Source organism: Hyla sarda, chromosome 11, assembly GCF_029499605.1.
Source record: "Hyla sarda isolate aHylSar1 chromosome 11, aHylSar1.hap1, whole genome shotgun sequence".
NCBI lineage: Eukaryota > Metazoa > Chordata > Amphibia > Anura > Hylidae > Hyla > Hyla sarda.
In genome coordinates, this window is record NC_079199.1 from 102,527,391 (window position 1) to 102,548,902 (window position 21,512).

The 21,512-nt window shown below is 45.9% G+C and overlaps 1 protein-coding gene across 1 annotated transcript in view; it reads right to left on the reverse strand.

Moving 5' to 3' along the window:
* LOC130295768 (protein-L-isoaspartate(D-aspartate) O-methyltransferase-like) overlaps positions 1–21,130 on the reverse strand; it is a 134,896-nt gene extending 113,766 nt beyond the window's left edge. The window contains exon 1 of the mRNA XM_056546853.1: positions 21,075–21,130. Coding sequence (XP_056402828.1) covers positions 21,075–21,115 — 41 coding nt within the window. The 5' untranslated portion in view covers positions 21,116–21,130. The remainder of the gene's footprint in view (positions 1–21,074) is intronic.
* Positions 21,131–21,512: the final 382 nt, after the last annotated feature.

Consider the following 21,512-nt stretch of genomic DNA (forward strand, 5'->3'; position numbering starts at 1 on the left):
TCAGATGGATCCAGATATCTATAGAGAAACATGGCCTGGTCTGATGGTTCCAGATCTCTATAGAGAAACATGGCCTGGTCAGATGGATCCAGATCTCTATAGAGAAACATGGCCTGGTCAGATGGATCCAGATCTCTATAGAGGAACATGGCCTGGTCTGATGGTTCCAGATCTCTATAGAGAAACATGGCCTGGTCTGATGGTTCCAGATCTCTATAGAGAAACATGGCCTGGTCAGATGGATCCAGATCTCTGTGGAGAAACATGGCCTGGTCAGATGGATCCAGATATCTATAGAGAAACATGGCCTGGTCTGATGGTTCCAGATCTCTATAGAGAAACATGGCCTGGTCAGATGGATCAAGATCTCTATAGAGAAACATGGCCTGGTCAGATGGATCCAGATCTCTATAGAGAAACATGTCCTGGTCAGATGGATCCAGATCTCTATAGAAAAACATGTCCTGGTGAGATTGATCCAGATCTCTGTGGAGAAACATGGGCTGGTCAGATGGATCCAGATCTCTGTGGAGAAACATGGCCTGGTCAGATGGATCCAGATCTCTGTGGAGAAACATGGCCTGGTAAGATGGATTCAGATCTCTGTGGAGAAACATGACCTGGTCTGTAGAATCCAGATCTCTGTGGAGAAACATGGCCTGGTCAGATGGATCCAGATCTCTGTGGAGAAACATGGCCTGGTCAGATGGATCCAGATCTCTGTGGAGAAACATGACCTGGTCTGTAGGATCCAGATCTCTGTGGAGAAACATGGCCTGGCCAGGTGGATCCAGATCTCTGTGGAGAAACATGGCCTGGTCAGATGGATCCAGATCTCTATAGAGAAACATGTCATGGTCAGATGGATCCAAATCTCTGTGCAGAAACATGGCCTGGTCAGATGGATCCAGATCTCTGTGGAGAAACATGGCCTGGTCAGATGGATCCAGATCTCTATAGAGAATCATGACCTGGTCAGATGAATCCAGATCTCTATAGAGAAACATGGCCTGGTCAGATGGATCCAGATCTCTATAGAGAAACATGGCCTGGTCAGATGGATCCAGATCTCTATAGAGAAACATGACCTGGTCAGATGGATCAAGATCTCTATAGAGAAACATGGCCTGGTCAGATGGATCCAGATCTCTATAGAGAAACATGTCCTGGTCAGATGGATCCAGATCTCTATAGAAAAACATGTCCTGGTGAGATTGATCCAGATCTCTGTGGAGAAACATGGGCTGGTCAGATGGATCCAGATCTCTGTGGAGAAACATGGCCTGGTCAGATGGATCCAGATCTCTGTGGAGAAACATGGCCTGGTAAGATGGATTCAGATCTCTGTGGAGAAACATGACCTGGTCTGTAGAATCCAGATCTCTGTGGAGAAACATGGCCTGGTCAGATGGATCCAGATCTCTGTGGAGAAACATGGCCTGGTCAGATGGATCCAGATCTCTGTGGAGAAACATGACCTGGTCTGTAGGATCCAGATCTCTGTGGAGAAACATGGCCTGGCCAGGTGGATCCAGATCTCTGTGGAGAAACATGGCCTGGTCAGATGGATCCAGATCTCTATAGAGAAACATGTCATGGTCAGATGGATCCAAATCTCTGTGGAGAAACATGGCCTGGTCAGATGGATCCAGATCTCTATAGAGAATCATGACCTGGTCAGATGAATCCAGATCTCTATAGAGAAACATGGCCTGGTCAGATGGATCCAGATCTCTATAGAGAAACATGGCCTGGTCAGATGGATCCAGATCTCTATAGAGAAACATGACCTGGTCAGATGGATCCAGATCTCTATAGAGAAACATGGCCTGGTCAGATGGATCCAGATCTCTATGGAGAAACATGTCCTGGTCAGATGGATCCAGATCTCTATGGAGAAACATGGCCTGGTCAGATGGGTCCAGATCTCTGTGGAGAAACATGGCCTGGTCAGATGGATTCAGATCTCTATAGAGAAACATGGCCTGGTCTGGCACAGGAGAAGCTGTCTCTAACCTGGGACTGTGTATAGGCTAACGGTGCCCTGGCATCACGAAGAGATCAGATATTCCTTTTGCCCCTGTGTCACCACATATGTATACATAAGTGACCCACATCAGTGAAGTGGACTGTGACAAGCTGTGGCAACACAGGTGAAGTGTTTGTTCTCCTGTTTGAGACAGACAAGGAGTCTGAGGAACTCACGGCAAGAGGCCACAAACGCTGTGTGTGAACAGTGAGTAGAAAAGGTTGCAGGATTTTGTATGTGTTTTGACCAGCAGGGGTCAGCCACCAGTTGGTAGACAGGGCATGCTGGTATGTGTAGTTAGTGGCCCAAGAGCCCAGGCTGTTATTTTTTGTTCCAGTGCTTTGGGGAAAAGCCAGTGTGAAAGAAGAAGCTGTCTGTGTGTTTAATGAGAAACGTGTGTGTATAATATATCCCATAAGTGGGTCCACCCCTCACATTATATATGACATGCATGTGTGGGTGTGAACGCTCGCTCTGCAAATCACGATGGGTGGGCCGTGCACGTCATTAACAGCAGGGGGCATGTTCTGAGGACATGGTTCCAGTAATCCATGACCTTAGTCTTCAGAAAACTGTTTTCTGTGAGGGGACGTATCATCAAACGCTGTTATACAGGCTGTGCACTCATATATATATATATATATTTATGGAATGGAATGAACAGGCCTCATACTGGGCCTAATTTTCTCACATTTTCCCAACATGTTTTGGTCATTTTTTGCGACCAAATTGTGTCGCAACATGTCTGCGTCATGTCTCAGACACCATGCGACAGATTGCCACACTTTGCCGACTAGATCGACTAAAGTCCCTAAAAACCTGAAAAAGGGACATGGCTATATAATTTTTACACATCCCAACGTATTTACTAAACTAAACGAAAAAATTAATTGGTTTTGAGCGTTCAAAAAATCACTAGGTAAAAGCTGGTCAGAGAATAAATTGGTCGGAAAAATGTCCAAAATGGTTGGGATTATCTGTGCTGCCTTCAAGCAAGGTGGAATAATGCCAATCTAAATTTTTTTATATAAATAAATACGTTGCGAACTGGTAGAGAAACTTCCAGACGAGCATCTGAACAAAGTTTTCTGCCGTTGGCTTTAGTGATGACGGCATGTGTCAGAAAAACATGTGCGCCAAAATCTGCACCACATTAGTAAATAACTACGGAAAACCACAATACCCATTGTGTGCGTGTGTGTGTGTATATATATATATATATATATATATATATATATATATATACATACATGTATATATATATATATATATATATATATATTGTGACACTGTGGCAGGGGAAGGGTGCATTTCCCTAGATAACCCTGGAGATACCTCCACCTGTGGCCTAATTAATAGGTAGCAGAGAGGGGAAGTGTGTTTAAAAGGAAGTCAAACAGAATAATCTGGGCTCTCCCCAGAAGACAGCAGGGTGGCTGTTCCTGCTGAGATACACACAGCCTGAGCTGTGAGTGGCCCCAAGTGGGGATGAGACACACAGCAAGAGGTTGCAAACGCTGTGTGTGAACAGTGAGTAGAAGGTTGCAGGAGGCATAAATTTAACCGGACGGAAAAAGCCCACCAGTTGATAGTCAGGGCACGGTGGATTGTTTAGTTAGAGACTGGACGGTCTAGGAATTTGTTTTGTTCCTGTGTTATGTTTTTATTTATCCTGCAACCTGTCTAATAAAGCTGGCGAGGGTCCGGACTTGCATTAAGTACTGTTGTTTGCTGCTGATTGAAGTGGAAACGTGTCCTGTGGCGGTGTCAAGGACGATCCCAGAGCTATCCCCAGGGAGAAATCCTCACAATATATATATATTTGTGTATAGAATGTGAGCGGTTGACTTACTTATGTGAGATACTGTGTATATAGTGAATATTTACAGCCCTATTCCATTAACAAGTTTAGAATTCACGGCCCTCATGGAGTCACATAAACATCTCCGTCTGGATAACACACAAGCCTGCTATTTCATCTGCTTATTTGCGTTACTAGGTAATATATTCGGCCTCCCTCTTTGTAGGATTACAGGTGGCCCTAGTGCTCTTTGCTACAAAGGATATGGCTGACATCCCTTAGACCTGCTGTGTAATGAGACCACAATTATTTGCGGGGCAGAGAGGTTGGGATGACTGCGGTCTGAGAGAGGACGCTTATCTATTCACAACTGAATAATCCTAATGAGTTTGTGATATGAAAGGACGTCGGCGTGAATGCGATCAGATAGGATGAAGAATACATTATAACACAGATCCTCCCATGTGAATTCATTATGGACCCCATGAGATCCTCTGGTCTTCACTGCTCAGGATGAGAGTGTTCATCAGGATAGAGACTAAACTACAGATTACAATATATAAGAATAGACTTAATTATTGGCATGAAAACTCATTATTCTATTATTTTATTAGAAGATAGTAGAGGATGGTTTTGTTATATGGGTGGTTGGTTCTTATATGTCTTTCTATTGGCCATATTAGAGTTTTATCTGTAAGGGGGGATGAAATAGCACAGGGGAGGATCAAGGGGGGTAAATGATGTGGCCGGGGGGGGGGGGGATTTCAATAGGGGGGTGGATTAAGGGGGGGCAGGAATGAAGTGGCACAGGGGAGATCAAGGGGGGAATAAAATGGCACTGGGGGGGATTTAATGGCACAGAGGAGGATGACAGAGGGGAATAATATACCACAAGGGGGATCAAGGGGGAATGATGTGGCGTGGGGAAATCGAGGGGGGAAAGAAATGGAGTGGGGGGGGGGGGGAATGAGGAGACACAAAGGAGGAACAAGAGGGGAAATTATATATCATGGGGGGATCAAGAGGGAGAAATGATGTGGCCCAGGGGAAGAACAAGGGGGTAGTAGTCACATATTTATTGTTGATACTGGATAATAATATAATGTCGGATGTGCAACGTGATCCATGCAATTGACGGTAGGGCGAGGGGTGTGTCACCAAACTATGCGGGTATAAAAAGTGTGCCATGAAAAGTTTGAAATGCTCTGATCTCGATCAACACAGTAGGGATATAGTTTGAACTTAATGGTATATATATATATATATATATATATATATATACATATATATATATATATAGGAAAGATTTGAGACAGCACCAGGGTTCTACCTATGTGCCCGTGGTTGCCCAGGCAGCCAGCCCAGGATATTTGTACAAAATCACAGCACAAGACAAGTCAAGGATCTTCAAAGAAACTGGGTAGTATTTATTTTCCCCACAACAAGAGCAACGTTTCGGCAGTAGCAGCCGAAATGTTGCTCTTGTTGTGGTGAAAATAAAGACTACCCAGTTTTTTTGAAGATCCTTGACCTGTCTTGTGCTGTGCTTTTGGGCTGCTTGTATATATATATATATATATATATATATATATATATATATATGTATATATTGGGGATATTTATCAAAACCCATGCAGAGGAAAACCAGTTGCACATAGAAACCAATTAGATCTCCTCTTTAATTTTCAAAAAGGTCTTTGACGCATGAAAGCAGCGATCTGATTGGTTGTTATGGGTAACTGGTCAGATTTTCCTCTGACCAGGTTTGGATAAATCTCCCCTATTATTTTTAAACAATGCAGTAAATAAAATGGCATAAAACTAAACCGCATCTAGAAATGTAAATACGATTATCATACACAGACATATATATATATACATAGAGACCTCCAAGAAACGAATGTGTTATTCTAACATTGAAGATGCACTAATATTATGTAAATGGGATAGGGAAGTGCTGTTTATAATGTAACCTTATGGTTATTTAATATGTAGCTCCGAAAATAATATGTGACTGTAAACCTGTAAAGACCAAAACAAAATGAGTGTACGGAGATTACGATAAGCCGGAGAAATCCACTGCATCTCCCGGGGGCTTCTCACAGTGACTTGGAATACATTGAGACAATTTATTCATTTCCTACTAGACGTCGTATTGACTTTCACCCTGGACTTGTGGTCACATAGAAGAGTGGAGAGTGTGGAAGCCATCATTATATCCCACAATTCTCTCTTCAATAATGGCCATAAATTGCATTAAATAAGAAATGACTATAGTAGCAAATAAAGAAAAGCGTAAAACATAAATAAATAAAAGAAAATAATTAATGAAAATAAATGATTGTCACATTCAAAGATCCATAACTGTTTAGTTTTTCTCTTGTAATCTTTTTTATTTTTATTTATTATTTTAACCATTTTGGGGAGGATATGTGACTTTTTGATCATTTTCTTTTCAGTTTTTGGGGAGGCGGATTAACAAAATACAGCAATTTTGCAATGTACGGCGTTCACCTTAAGGGATAAAAGATTTATATTACAGATGTGACAAGGGAGTATTTTTATTCATCATTATTTATTAAATAATTTCTTTTAAAAATTTTAAATGTATTAATTTATGACAAATATGCTGGGAGTTGTAGTTGCCCACAGTTCGGAGTCTGACTTATAATACTGTTAATTAGACAAAAAAAAAAAGGAGTATAGGTTGAGACCTATTTCCATTTTGAAAAATGTTAAGAAATAATGATTTGAATGAATATCTTTGATCTGTTTTCAGCACCTGTGATGATTTCCTGTCTCGGTGATGGTGGAGAATGTTAATGATTTCTCGGCTCATTATGTAACCAAACAGAGGCTGAAACTAATGTGGTGGACAATAACAACGTAATAATAAGTCAGATAGGAAAATGCAAAATGAAATTAGCGCTTTCCCCTGTGAGCCCCGGAGGGAGATAAATAAGTCAATGAGTGTTTACTGTCACAGCTTAATGAACTTCTCTATTATCATAGTCTACGCAATTTTCCAATGTTAGATTCCCAAATGTTAGATGTTACACTAACTTCCCTTTAGTCCAGCTATTCATGGTTGTGGAGCAGTTAGATTAATGGCTTTAGGACATTGCCCTGCTGCAGTGCATACAAGGTCCCAGGGCCGGCTCCGCCTATAGGCAAAATAGGCAGCCGCCTAGAGCGCACTCTTAATGGGGGCGCCGCCATGCCTGCAGCAATAAAGTTAGCCAGCATCTGAAGCACCCGCCCATCCAGAAAAACCCTAACAAGCCCCCCCCCCCCCAAGGTGTAAGGAGATTACATGAGGAGGGGGTTTGTTACAGTGTGTCATCCCAGTAATAAGGTGATTACATGAGGAGGAGGTTTGTTACAGTGTGTCATCCCAGTAATAAGGTGATTACATGAGGAGGAGGTTTGTTACAGTGTGTCACCCCAGTAGTAAGGAGGTTACATGAGGAGGAGGTTTGTTACAGTGTGTCATCCCAGTAATAAGGTGATTACATGAGGAGGAGGTTTGTTACAGTGTGTCACCCCATTGGTAAATAATTACATGAGAAGGAGGTTTGTTACAGTGTGTAACCCCAGTAGTAAGGAGATTACATGAGGAGGGGGTTTGTTACAGTGTGTCACCCCAGTAGTAAGGAGATTACATGAGGAGGGGGTTTGTTACAGTTTGTCACCCCAGTAGTAAGGAGATTACATGAGGAGGAGGTTTGTTACAGTGTGTCACCCCAGTAGTAAGGAGATTAAATGAGGAGGAGATTTGTTACAGTGTGTCACCAGAGTAGTAAGGAGATTACATGAGGAGGAGGTTTGTTACAGTGTGTCACCCCAGTAGTAAGGAGATTACATGAGGAGGAGATTTGTTACAGTGTGTCACCCCAGTAGTAGGGAGATTACATGAGGAGGGGGTTGTTACAGTGTGTCACCCCAGTAGTAAGGAGATTACATGAGGAGGAGATTTGTTACAGTGTGTCACCCCAGTAGTAGGGAGATTACATGAGGAGGAGGATTGTTACAGTGTGTCACCCCAGTAGTAAGGTGATTACATGAGGAGGAGGTTTGTTACAGTGTGTCACCCCAGTAGTAAGGAGATTAAATGAGGAGGAGATTTGTAACAGTGTGTCACCCCAGTAGTAAGGAGATTAAATGAGGAGGAGATTTGTAACAGTGTGTCACCAGAGTAGTAAGGAGATTACATGAGGAGGAGGTTTGTTACAGTGTGTCACCCCAGTAGTAAGGAGATTACATGAGGAGGAGATTTGTTACAGTGTGTCACCCCAGTAGTAGGGAGATTACATGAGGAGGGGGTGTGTTACAGTGTGTCACCCAGTAGGGGTGGCAAAATGAGCTTTCACCTAAGGCATTAGCAAACTAGAGACCGCTGTGAGTACCAGAGATTAAGCAGAAGAATTGCAGCCATGACAGCCCAAAGGTCAGGGGGTTCCCCTGGGTCCTGGCGGCCTGTAAATGGCACTAAGACCAGGTGAGATGGAGGTCTGGCTGCCAACTCTGTGGTCTGTGGATATCCTCTAGCCTGGGTGCACGTACCTTATTAACTCCTGAGCAGCTGGAATAACGCAGTATGGACAAAACCATGTAGAAGATCAGTAAAAATATTTAAAAATGGTTATATTTGGATTGCAGTTTTAGTTGTGCCTACACACCTTGGTCATTTTATTTATTTATATATATATGTATATTTTTTTTAACGAAAAACTAGCAGAGTACCCTGCATTGCCAAGACTTCCTAACTAAACCTTGTGGGAGAGGAAAAGAAACAATGACGTTCTTGTCCTCATATTCTGACATCACATTCTGTTCTCATATCCCGTCCATATATTTTGACCTTATATCCCGTCCTCCTATTCCGACCTCATATTTCGTCTTCCTAACTCGACCTCACATCCCATCCATATATTTCGACCTCATATCCTGTCTTCATTTCCCATCCTCATATCCTGTCCTCATATCCCGTCCTCATATCCCGCCCTCATATCCCATCCTCATATCCTGTCCTCATATCCCAACCTCATATCCTGTCCTCATATCCCGTCTTCATATCCCGTCCTCATATCCCGCCCTCATATCCCATCCTCATATTTTGTCCTCATATCCTGTGACATCATCTGAAGCCATATAGGGGAGAACTTCCTCCCTCACTTTGCTACACACAGCCCAGAGCAGTTCAGTGTGAGATGAGCTATGATTGGCTAAGGCTGCTCCCCCCCCCCCCCCTTAGCACTCCAGACTGCATTTCCTGATTTTGGATTCTGCCAGGCCAGCAGGAGTCCAAAGTCTGTGCAAGAGATGGGTGGAAATGTGCTCTGGACAAGTAGGGGGACACCTAGTGGCAGCTATTTTAAACACAAATAAAACGTAGAAAACTTCATTTTTTTTAATAAGTACATTAGAAAGATTTAAAAAATTTAAGTGCAAAAGGAAAGATTATTTTTATTTACCACAAGGAGTGCAATAGCAAAAATTAGTTTTAATGACAATGCCCATTTAAATGACATTGTTCAGCTCTGCTGCATCCCGATAGCCTTTTCCTCTATGGAGCTAGTTCTACAACAGAAAGACATTGTCATGGCTGTGACCTGTAATGGCAGGCTCCGTGTTTTTACGTTTGATGTGGGTAAGGTGACCTTTTCAGGTTTATTGGAAAAGGTGCTGAAATAATTCTCTGGCTTTCTGCCCTCGGACTGTGTTCCTGTAAAGTGAAAGATATTTATAGACGTTCTGTTTATCAGGAAAAAACACACATTTCTAGCCCTGGAAGCAGAGGAAGAAAGTATCAGCTCCCGCTCATTGTTATCTGCCATTTATAATTAACACAGCGACCCCGAGTCGGTGGAAATACGAGCTTCCCGCCGCCGCGTTTCAATCATGCTCACAGAATTCCACGACTCGGCCAATAAAGCTTTTCAATCTACCCATAAAAGCACAGCCAGAAAATGGTTCTGGTTTATTGGAGCTCAATCTGCTGCTTATATGGGAAATGATTCGGTAATCGATTGCTTAGACTAGGCCGGGCCTATCATGGATAATGCAAATCAATGGGAGATGTCAGAGAACATAGTAAACATATCATGAACTAATGGTAAAAGGATTGTCCGCCATCTGCCCAATCCCCGGTCGCTCTATTGGTGACTGGTCTCCACTGATCATTGTTCTGGACCTTGACTGGACACACAGTACTGTATGCATTGTTGCTCACTTAATACAGGGACCCCCCGACCTACGATGGCCCCGACATACGATCATTTCAGCATACGATCACTCTCAGAGGCCATCGCATGTTGAAGGCAGCATCAATATACGAGGCTTTTGTATGTCACATAAATGGCTATCCGGCAGCGCAGACTGCTTCAGCTGCCCCCGGATAGCCATTTACGGTGCCCCGTGTGCTCCGGTGATGATCACTTACCTGTCCTCGGGGCTCCAGCGCGTCCTCTTCGGGAACCCTGCATCGTCGGCACTCTCCATCGTCGTCATCATGTGGCTACGCACGCCGTCCCGTCATCCAATAGGAGCGGCGTGCGTAGCGACGTGATAGCGGCGACGGAGAGCACGGATGCCGGGGAAGCAGAGGCCTTGCCGGAGCGTCAGGGACACCCCGGGGACGCGCCAATGGACGGCAACATTCAGGGCAGCGGTGACGAGTGGTGACGGTCCGGAGAGGCGGGGACAGGTGAGTACAATCTTTAATACTACGGTAGTGGTCTTCAACCTGCGGACCTCCAGATGTTGCAAAACTACAACTCCCAGCATGCCCGGGTGGTGTTGTAGTTTTGCAACATCTAGAAGTCCGCAGGTTGTAGACCACTGTCCTATACTTTACATTGCACAGATCCCTCAACATACGATGGTTTCAACAAACGATGGTCCATTTGGAACGGATTACCATCGTATGTTGAGGGATCACTGTATGTGACAGACAGAGGCATAATTGTAGTTTCTGGGCGGGGAGCGAGGATCCTGGGGAAGCAGAGATGTCCGGAGTGTCGGGGACACCACGGGGACATCCAGGGCAGCGGTGACGGTCCGGAGCGGCGGGGACTGGTGAGTACAACTTCCTATACTTTTCATTGCACGGATCCCTCAACATACGATGGTTTCAACAAACGATGGTCCATTTGGAACGGATTACCATCGTATGTTGAGGGATCACTGTATGTGACAGACAGAGGCATAATTGTAGTTTCTGGGCGGGGAGCGAGGATCCTGGGGAAGCAGAGATGTCCGGAGCGTCGGGGACACCACGGGGACATCCAGGGCAGCGGTGACGGTCCGGAGCGGCGGGGACTGGTGAGTACAACTTCCTATACTTTTCATTGCACGGATCCCTCAACATACGATGGTTTCAACAAACGATGGTTCATTTGGAACAAATTACCATCGTATGTTGAGGGACCACTGTAATTCAACTTTTTTAATCACCAGCATTAAATTATGAAAGAGATGAATCTCCGAATCATTACTGCATCTCCAGTTTTGGAAACCTCCGAGTCCAAAGGATAGGGGATAAGATGTCTGATTGAGGGGGGCCCACTGCTGAGACCCCCCCCCCCCACCCCCATTCTTTGCGGGTGCTGCATCTCCAGTTTCGGAAAGCTCCGAGTTTCCGGGACTGGGGACGTGACGTCACGCAGCGCCCCCTCCATTCATGTCTATGGGAGGGGGCATGACGGACGTCACGCCCCCTCCCATAGACATGAATGGAGGGGGCATAGCGTGAGGTCCCGTCCCCAGTCCTGGAAACCCGGAGCTTTCCGAAACTGGAGATGCAGCACCAGCATAGAATGCGGGTGCTGCAGGGAGATCGCGTGGGGGTCTCAGCAGCGGGCCCCCTGCGATCAGACATCTTATCCCCTTTGGATAGGGGATAAAATGTTTTTGTCCGGAATACCCCTTTAAATCTTATTATAGCATCAATCTAGTTGCACAGATAGAGGAAAGGAAATCCTGGCCTCCATTGTTAGGATTAGTATTGATTCCGGCTGCCGCTTCTGATACATTGTTTACCCTTTAGCTACAGATGTAGTCTTTGCGCTTCTATTGGAAGCTTATTAGCCTTTTACATCTGCCTCCACAGAAATTGCCACTTTCTATGCAAGAGTGCATGGCAATAACGAAGAGGGGTATAATTATAGCGCAAATGACTTGCCTGTACGCGGTTCAATGACTCGTACATCCCCATCTATACCACACAGGAGTTCTGTAATTATGGGTGGTAATTGTAGGTGCATCTAGGGTTCCGCTATATGCAGTAGAGTAGTAACCATTCCTGTAGACACATCTGGAACACATTAAAGCAAAGACAAGTTGATCCACTTTGCCATTAAATGGCTTAGCAGGTGGAAAAATACCTTGCAATTACTTTGGTCGATTGACACAAATAAAGGTCTCTATAAGGTATTGCTGTAAACTCTATTTACTTTCGGGTAGTGCACCTCTTGGTGAGAGATCAGTGACTGCTCGACATGACTCTACTACTCTACATATGTATGTCTTTAGCGGTAATTCCAGGTCCTGTTTGGGAACCAATGATAGTCAGGATGGAGTATAGAGGCCTTGTGGTAATGCTTTAATCCTACCTTTGCTTCTGTGGAGTGATACTGCCCCCTGCAGTGTGATGGTCTGGGGAGCCATTGCATATCAGAGTCGGTCACCCCTAGAAGTGATATGAGGGATGCTAACACCTCCGCGATATGTGCAGGACATCCTGCTGACACATTTGTGGCTTCTCTTGGCTTCCAACTTTTTTTTCCAGCAGGATAATGGTCGCCCACACACAGCAAGGGTTTCCCAGGAATTTCGACCCCAGATTGTAAAACTTCCTTGTCCCGCCTGATCACCAGATTTATAAGAAATCAAACATGTATCCCAACTGTATCATATCTTGTATCTGAGTTAAAGGTGACCAACAGGTTACAAGAGCCTCCATGTATCCCAACCGTATCTCATCTTGTATCCAGGCTAGGGGTAGCAGACAGGATACTAGAGCCTCCATGTTTCCCAACTGTATCTTGTATATGTAATCTTGTATCCAGGCTAGAGGTGCCCAAAAGGCTACTTAAAGGGGTACTACCGTGCTGACAACTTATCCCGTATCTAAAGGTGAGGGGATGAGTTGCCTGATCGTGCGGGACCCCCCGCAATCTCGCACGCAGCACCCCGCTCTCCTCAGGCCCCGGAGTGAACATCCCCCTGTCTCGCCCCCTGCCATAAACTTTCATTGAGGGGCGGAGTGTGACGTCACATGGGGGCGGAGCTGTGACGTCACGCCGGGATCGGCAGTCATCAGACCTGGAGAGGATGTTCGCTCCGGGGCCTGATGAGAGCGGGGTGCTGTGTGCGAGATCGCGGGGGTCCCCAGCGGCGGGACCCTGCGCGATCAGACAACTTATCCCCTATCCTTTAGATACGGGATAAGTTATCAGCACGGTAGTACCCCTTTAAGCCTCTTGGATCAAGGCTAGAGGCACCCAACACTGTACAACAGCCTCCATGTATCCCAACTGTATCTCATCTTGTATCTAGGCTAGATGTGGCTGACAGGGTACTAGAGCCTCCATGTACCAACTGTATCTCATAAAAATCTGAGAAACTACGTTATCGTCACTTATGGAAAATTGATGATGTCAGTCATCTGCAGCAAAATTAGTGGGAAAATTATTTTCCAGGAATTTGGATACGGCAGAAATCTTTGTTCATCCACCGAGTTTGTCAACCTATAATTACAATTTCGTTTCCAATTACACATGGCTGGTTCCTGTAACCATGGTGTTCCGACCAAGCCGTAAAACATAAGAACATAGGGACCTGTTGTGTGTTTTACCCAGTAGAATAGAGGCTAACTGAGGCGATGGCTGATGTGCTTTGTAGGACAGTAACGGGGACTATTTTGTCATAAAATTCATAAATGTGATTATATTTGTCATTCTGCATTTATAAGAAAATCTCATTCTCACATGCATGGGCCACCAAATCATCTCTGTTTACTACAAAAAGATCCATTTGTGACCTTTGGCCCCGATATACGCTCACGAGGACGATCATCTGCCACTAATGGACAGTCACCAAAAATAGGGTCCAAAACAAATGTAGTACAATTTAATTTACAACGCTCGGAGTCGGAGGCCGTGATCGTGATGTCACGCCCACGCCCCCTCCCATAGACATGAATGGAGGGGGCGTGATGTCACAAGGGGGCGTGCCCGGGTCATCACGACCACTGCCACAGGAATCCGGCGTTTGTTTAGATTGTCGGGTGGTGCAGGAGATCGCACACACTATACTATAGAATATCACTATATTACTATTCTGTACTACTTTATAATACTTAACTACAGTCTACTATACTATACTGCTTTATAATATCTATAGTACTATAATATATATATATATATATATATATATACAATGCTGCTATACTATATGACCACTGTATTACTATACTATTTTACATAACTGTACTATCCAATAAACACACACATGCACACACACATATATACGTATACTATACTATATCACTATATAACTATACTACACCATACTATATCACACACTTACTACACTACACTATACTATATCACTATATAACTATACTACACTATGCTATATTACACTATTACTATACTACACTGTACGATATCACTATATTACTATACTACACCAAACTATTACTGTACTCACTATACTATATCACACTGTACTATATCACTATATAACTATACTACACTAAACAGTATTACTGTACTACACTAAACCGTATTACTGTACTACACTATACTATATCACTATATTACTATACTACACTAAACTATTACTATACTACACTATACTATATCACACTGTACTATATCACTATATTACTATACTACACTAAACAGTATTACTATACTACACTATACTATATCACTATATTACTATACTACACTAAACAGTATTACTATACTACACTATACTATATCACTATATTACTGTCACGATGCCGGCTGGCAGGTAGTGGATCCTCTGTGCCAGAGAGGGATTGGCGTGGACCGTGCTAGTGGATCGGTTCTAAGTCACTACTGGTTTTCACCAGAGCCCGCCGCAAAGCGGGATGGTCTTGCTGCGGCGGTAGTGACCAGGTCGTATCCACTAGCAACGGCTCAACCTCTCTGACTGCTGAAGATAGGCGCGGTACAAGGGAGTAGACAGAAGCAAGGTCGGACGTAGCAGAAGGTCGGGGCAGGCAGCAAGGATCGTAGTCGGGGGCAACGGCAGGAGGTCTGGAACACAGGCTAGGAACACACAAGGAAACGCTTTCACTGGCACAATGGCAACAAGATCCGGCGAGGGAGTGAAGGGGAAGTGAGGTATAAATAGGGAGTGCACAGGTGAAACACTAATTGGAACCACTGCGCCAATCAGCGGCGCAGTGGCCCTTTAAATCGCAGAGACCCGGCGCGCGCGCGCCCTAGGGAGCGGGGCCGCGCGCGCCGGGACAGGACAGACGGAGAGCGAGTCAGGTACGGGAGCCGGGATGCGCATCGCGAGCGGGCGCTACCCGCATCGCGAATCGCATCCCGGCTGGAGACGGTATCGCAGCGCACCGGGTCAGTGGAGCTGCCCGGAGCGCTGCGGTAGCGAGAGAGAAGCGAGCGCTCCGGGGAGGAGCGGGGACCCGGAGCGCTCGGCGTAACAGTACCCCCCCCCCTTGGGTCTCCCCCTCTTCTTAGAGCCTGAGAACCTGAGGAGCAGACTTTTGTCTAGGATGTTGTCCTCAGGTTCCCAGGATCTCTCTTCAGGTCCACAGCCCTCCCAATCCACCAAAAAGAACTTTTTACCTCTGACCGTCTTGGAGGCCAGTATCTCTTTCACTGAGAAGACGTCAGAAGAACCGGAGACAGGAGTGGGAGAAACTAATTTGGGAGAGAAACGGTTGATGATGAGTGGTTTAAGAAGAGAGACATGAAAGGCATTAGGAATACGGAGAGAAGGAGGAAGAAGAAGTTTGTAAGAGACAGGATTAATTTGGCACAAGACTTTGAAGGGACCAAGATAGCGTGGACCCAGTTTGTAACTGGGGACACGAAAGCGGACATATTTAGCGGAGAGCCATACCTTGTCTCCGGGAGCAAAAATGGGGGGAGCTCTTCTTTTCTTATCGGCAAACTTTTTCATGCGAGATGAAGCCTGTAAAAGAGAAACTTGGGTCTCTTTCCATATGGTGGAAAGATCACGAGTCACTTCATCTACCGCGGGCAAACCAGAGGGCAAGGGAGTAGGGAGGGGGGGAAGAGGGTGACGGCCGTACACCACGAAAAATGGGGATTTGGAGGAAGATTCAGAGACTCTAAAGTTATACGAGAATTCGGCCCATGGTAGAAGATCTGCCCAATCATCCTGGCGGGAGGAAACAAAATGTCGTAAATAATCACCCAAGACCTGGTTAATTCTTTCTACTTGTCCATTGGATTGAGGATGATATGCAGAAGAAAAGTTTAATTTAATCTTGAGTTGTTTACAGAGAGCCCTCCAGAATTTTGACACGAATTGGACGCCTCTATCCGAGACTATTTGTGTGGGCAACCCGTGAAGACGAAAAATGTGTACAAAAAATTGTTTAGCCAACTGAGGCGCTGAAGGAAGACCAGGAAGAGGGATGAAATGTGCCATCTTGGAGAATCGATCAACGACCACCCAAACAACAGTGTTGCCACGGGATGGGGGTAGGTCTGTAATAAAATCCATACCAATCAGAGACCAAGGCTGTTCGGGGACAGGCAGAGGATGAAGAAAACCAGCGGGCTTCTGGCGAGGAGTCTTATCCCGAGCACAGACAGTGCAGGCTCGCACAAAGTCCACGACATCCGTCTCCAGAGTCGGCCACCAATAGAAGCGAGAGATGAGTTGCACAGATTTCTTGATGCCTGTATGACCTGCGAGATGGGAGGAGTGACCCCATTTGAGGATTTACGGATAAAGCCTTTTTTTAAATTTTCCTGGATGTACTCCGACATAGCAAGAGTCTCTGGGGCGGACAGAGGATAGATTCTGCCCCGGGGTGGAGTAGTGCCCGGGAGGAGGTCAATAGGACAATCATAAGGCCTGTGAGGAGGTAGAGTCTCAGCTTGTTTTTTGCAAAAAACATCCGCAAAGTCCATATAGGCCTTAGGGAGACCGGTTACAGGGGGAACCACAGAGACACGGCAAGGGGTACTGGGAACCGGTTTTAGGCAGTCCTTGAAACAAGAGGGCCCCCAACTCTTGATCTCCCCAGTGGACCAATCCAGGGTTGGGGAATGGAGTTGAAGCCAGGGTAGTCCAAGGAGGATTTCGGAAGTGCAATTGGGGAGGACCAAAAATTCAATCTTCTCGTGATGAGGTCCGATGCACATTAGAAGGGGCTCCGTGCGGAAACGTATGGTACAATCCAATCTTTCATTGTTTACACAATTGATGTAGAGGGGTCTGGCGAGACTGGTCACTGGGATGTTGAACCTGTTGACGAGAGAGGCCAAAATAAAATTTCCTGCAGATCCGGAATCCAAGAAGGCCATAGTAGAGAAGGAGAAGGCAGAGGCAGATATCCGCACAGGCACAGTAAGACGTGGAGAAGCAGAGTAGACATCAAGGACTGTCTCACCTTTGTGCGGAGTCAGCGTACGTCTTTCCAGGCGGGGAGGACGGATAGGACAATCCTTCAGGAAGTGTTCGGTACTGGCACAGTACAGACAGAGATTCTCCATGCGGCGTCGTGTCCTCTCTTGAGGTGTCAGGCGAGACCGGTCGACCTGCATAGCCTCCACGGCGGGAGGCACAGAAACGGATTGCAGGTGACCAGAGGAGAGAGGAGCCGGGGAGAAAAAACGTCTTGTGCGAACAAAGTCCATATCCTGGCGGAGCTCCTGACGCCTTTCGGAAAAACGCATGTCAATGCGAGTGGCAAGATGGATGAGTTCATGTAGGTTAGCAGGGATTTCTCGTGCGGCCAGAACATCTTTAATGTTGCTGGATAGGCCTTTTTTAAAGGTCGCGCAGAGGGCCTCATTATTCCAGGATAATTCTGAAGCAAGAGTACGGAATTGTACGGCGTACTCGCCAACGGAAGAATTACCCTGGACCAGGTTCAACAGGGCAGTCTCAGCAGAAGAGGCTCGGGCAGGTTCCTCAAAGACACTTCGAATTTCTGAGAAGAAGGAGTGTACAGAGGCAGTGACAGGATCATTGCGGTCCCAGAGCGGTGTGGCCCATGACAGAGCTTTTCCAGACAGAAGGCTGACTACGAAAGCCACCTTAGACCTTTCAGTAGGGAACTGGTCCGACATCATCTCCAAGTGCAGGGAACATTGGGAAAGAAAGCCACGGCAGAATTTAGAGTCCCCATCAAATTTATCCGGCAAGGATAGTCGTAGACCAGAAGCGGCCACTCGCTGCGGAGGAGGTGCAGGAGCTGGCGGAGGAGATGATTGCTGAAGCTGTGGTAGTAGCTGCTGTAGCATCACGGTCAGTTGAGACAGCTGTTGGCCTTGTTGCGCTATCTGTTGTGACTGCTGGGCGACCACCGTGGTGAGGTCGGCGACAACTGGCAGAGGTACTTCAGCGGGATCCATGGCCGGATCTACTGTCACGATGCCGGCTGGCAGGTAGTGGATCCTCTGTGCCAGAGAGGGATTGGCGTGGACCGTGCTAGTGGATCGGTTCTAAGTCACTACTGGTTTTCACCAGAGCCCGCCGCAAAGCGGGATGGTCTTGCTGCGGCGGTAGTGACCAGGTCGTATCCACTAGCAACGGCTCAACCTCTCTGACTGCTGAAGATAGGCGCGGTACAAGGGAGTAGACAGAAGCAAGGTCGGACGTAGCAGAAGGTCGGGGCAGGCAGCAAGGATCGTAGTCGGGGGCAACGGCAGGAGGTCTGGAACACAGGCTAGGAACACACAAGGAAACGCTTTCACTGGCACAATGGCAACAAGATCCGGCGAGGGAGTGAAGGGGAAGTGAGGTATAAATAGGGAGTGCACAGGTGAAACACTAATTGGAACCACTGCGCCAATCAGCGGCGCAGTGGCCCTTTAAATCGCAGAGACCCGGCGCGCGCGCGCCCTAGGGAGCGGGGCCGCGCGCGCCGGGACAGGACAGACGGAGAGCGAGTCAGGTACGGGAGCCGGGATGCGCATCGCGAGCGGGCGCTACCCGCATCGCGAATCGCATCCCGGCTGGAGACGGTATCGCAGCGCACCGGGTCAGTGGAGCTGCCCGGAGCGCTGCGGTAGCGAGAGAGAAGCGAGCGCTCCGGGGAGGAGCGGGGACCCGGAGCGCTCGGCGTAACAATTACTATACTACACTAAACAGTATTACTATACTACACTATACTATATGACTATATTACTATACTACACTATACTATTACTATACTACACTATACTATATCACTATATTACTATACTACACCAAACAGTATTACTGTACTACACTATACTATATCACTATATTACTATACTACACTAAACAGTATTACTATACTACACTATACTATATGACTATATTACTATACTACACTATACTATTACTATACTACACTATACTATATCACTATATTACTATACTACACCAAACAGTATTACTGTACTACACTATACTTTATAACTATATTTCAGTACTATACTACGCTTTTTGATGATATGACTTAAATTTCTAATTCAGGGTGATGATGTCTGTACTCCAAGGCTACCCCTACGTTGGACCTAAGTGTACTGTTCTGTATTTGTGCTCCTTTTGCTGTATTGTAGTCAGCCTTGAAGCCGTTCCATTTATTGTCTATGGGAGTGCCAGAGGTACTTGGGTACAGCGCTCCACCTTCCATCCATTCCTAGACGTAACTCAGGTTCTTGAGATTGCAAAGGAGGAAGGGGGGGGGGGCGTGATTTGGTGTTGTTATTCTTATTCTTTTTGGCTTTTTTTTTAATGATATTTCACTTTTATTGTAACATACAAACATTTTCTTAATTTCCTGTATTTTCTCTGTGTTCTTACTATGGTTTCATTATGGTTACATTTATTTCCCTACAGTCTTCCCTTGTCTGCCAATATTTTTCGTTGTCTTTTGGAAGTTTTTTGTATATAAGATTAAACACTATAGCCTATTTTTCTGCTGCATTTCGTCTCCATCTCTCCATCATCCTCAATGAGCCGAGTAACTCAGTAAATCCCCATAAGTTATTATTTTCCGAGGCACTGTCACATCCTTTAACAATAATTTCATCGCCGAGAGAAATCTCATGTCTTTTCTGTTGTGATTTGCTGCGTCAGACACTGAATCCAGCAAATTTTTAGTAGTTAAAGGGGTACTCCACTGGAAAAAATTTTTTTTTAAATCAACGCGTGCCAGAAAGTTAAACAGATTTGTGAATTACTTCGATTTAAAAATCTTAATCCTTCCAGTACAGTAGCTGCTATATGCTCCACAGGAAGTTCTTTTCTTTTTGAATTAATTTTCTGTCTGGCCACAGTGCTCATCTCAGCTGCGGCACGGAGAGAACTTCGCTCCATGCCGGATAACTGGCGATGCTGGGCAGAGGCTCGTGACGTCATGGCCACGTCCCCTTAATGCAAGTCTATGGGAGGGGGCGTGACGGATGTCACGCCCCCTCCCATAGACTTGCATTGAGGGGACGTGGCCATAACATCACGAGCGGGGCTCTGCCGTGACGTCACGAGCCTCCGGCACTGCACCCGATGCTCTAAACGAACCTTCATAATTTGGCCAACTGTGGCTCAGGTCCAGCCCTAATCTCACCCTTGAGGCCACATTCTTTTCCAATATGACCATATCAAATCATCTCCAAGCCTCTTAGGTGAAACTAAGAGCGTTTGATGCTTGAAACGCGTACCGTATATACTCGAGTATAAGCCGACCCGAATATAAGCCCAGGCCCCTAATTTCACCCCAAAAACCCAGGAAAAGTTATTGAGTCGACTATAAGCCTAGAGTGGGAAATACATCATCCCCCCATGTCATCATCCAGCCCCCCATCATCATTGCCTGTCAATCCCTTCTCAGTGGTCTTCAACCTGCGGACCTCCAGATGTTGCAAAACTACACCTCTCAGCATGCCCGGACAGCCGTTGGCTGTCCGGGCAGGCTGGGAGTTGTAGTTTTGAAACATCTGAAGGTCTGCAGGTTGAAGACCACTGCGGGCCTTCGTCATCATCCAGACCCTCCTTTAGTTCTCTACTCACCTCCCCTCGGTGGGAAGGAAGGGTGATGTGGTCCGGGCCATCTATGCTGCAGGGACCGTCCGGTGGGGAGGGTTAGTCGTTCCAGGCTGTCCTTTTTCACCGGGGGGCCCTCTTCTCCGCTCCCTGTTCAAATACAAGGACAACCATCATACATGTTCTTTCCGGAGACTTCAGATAAACCCAAACCATGTCCTGTCTTGCTAATTCCTATGAGCTTTTCCGTTACTATGGCTGTAGACATGTCTGACATTTTTAGTTCTGATTTAATGGTGCTCGAAATACCATAGCGTACAGATCATAGCTGAAGGTCTTCTTATTAACTTTGCGCAACTTGTCTTCTAAAGTATAGAAAGGCTATTTAATAGGTTCGAATTACCAGATATTTCAGTGGCTGGATGTAAGCAAATATCATACTGTCATCTCTATGGAGCCCTGGAC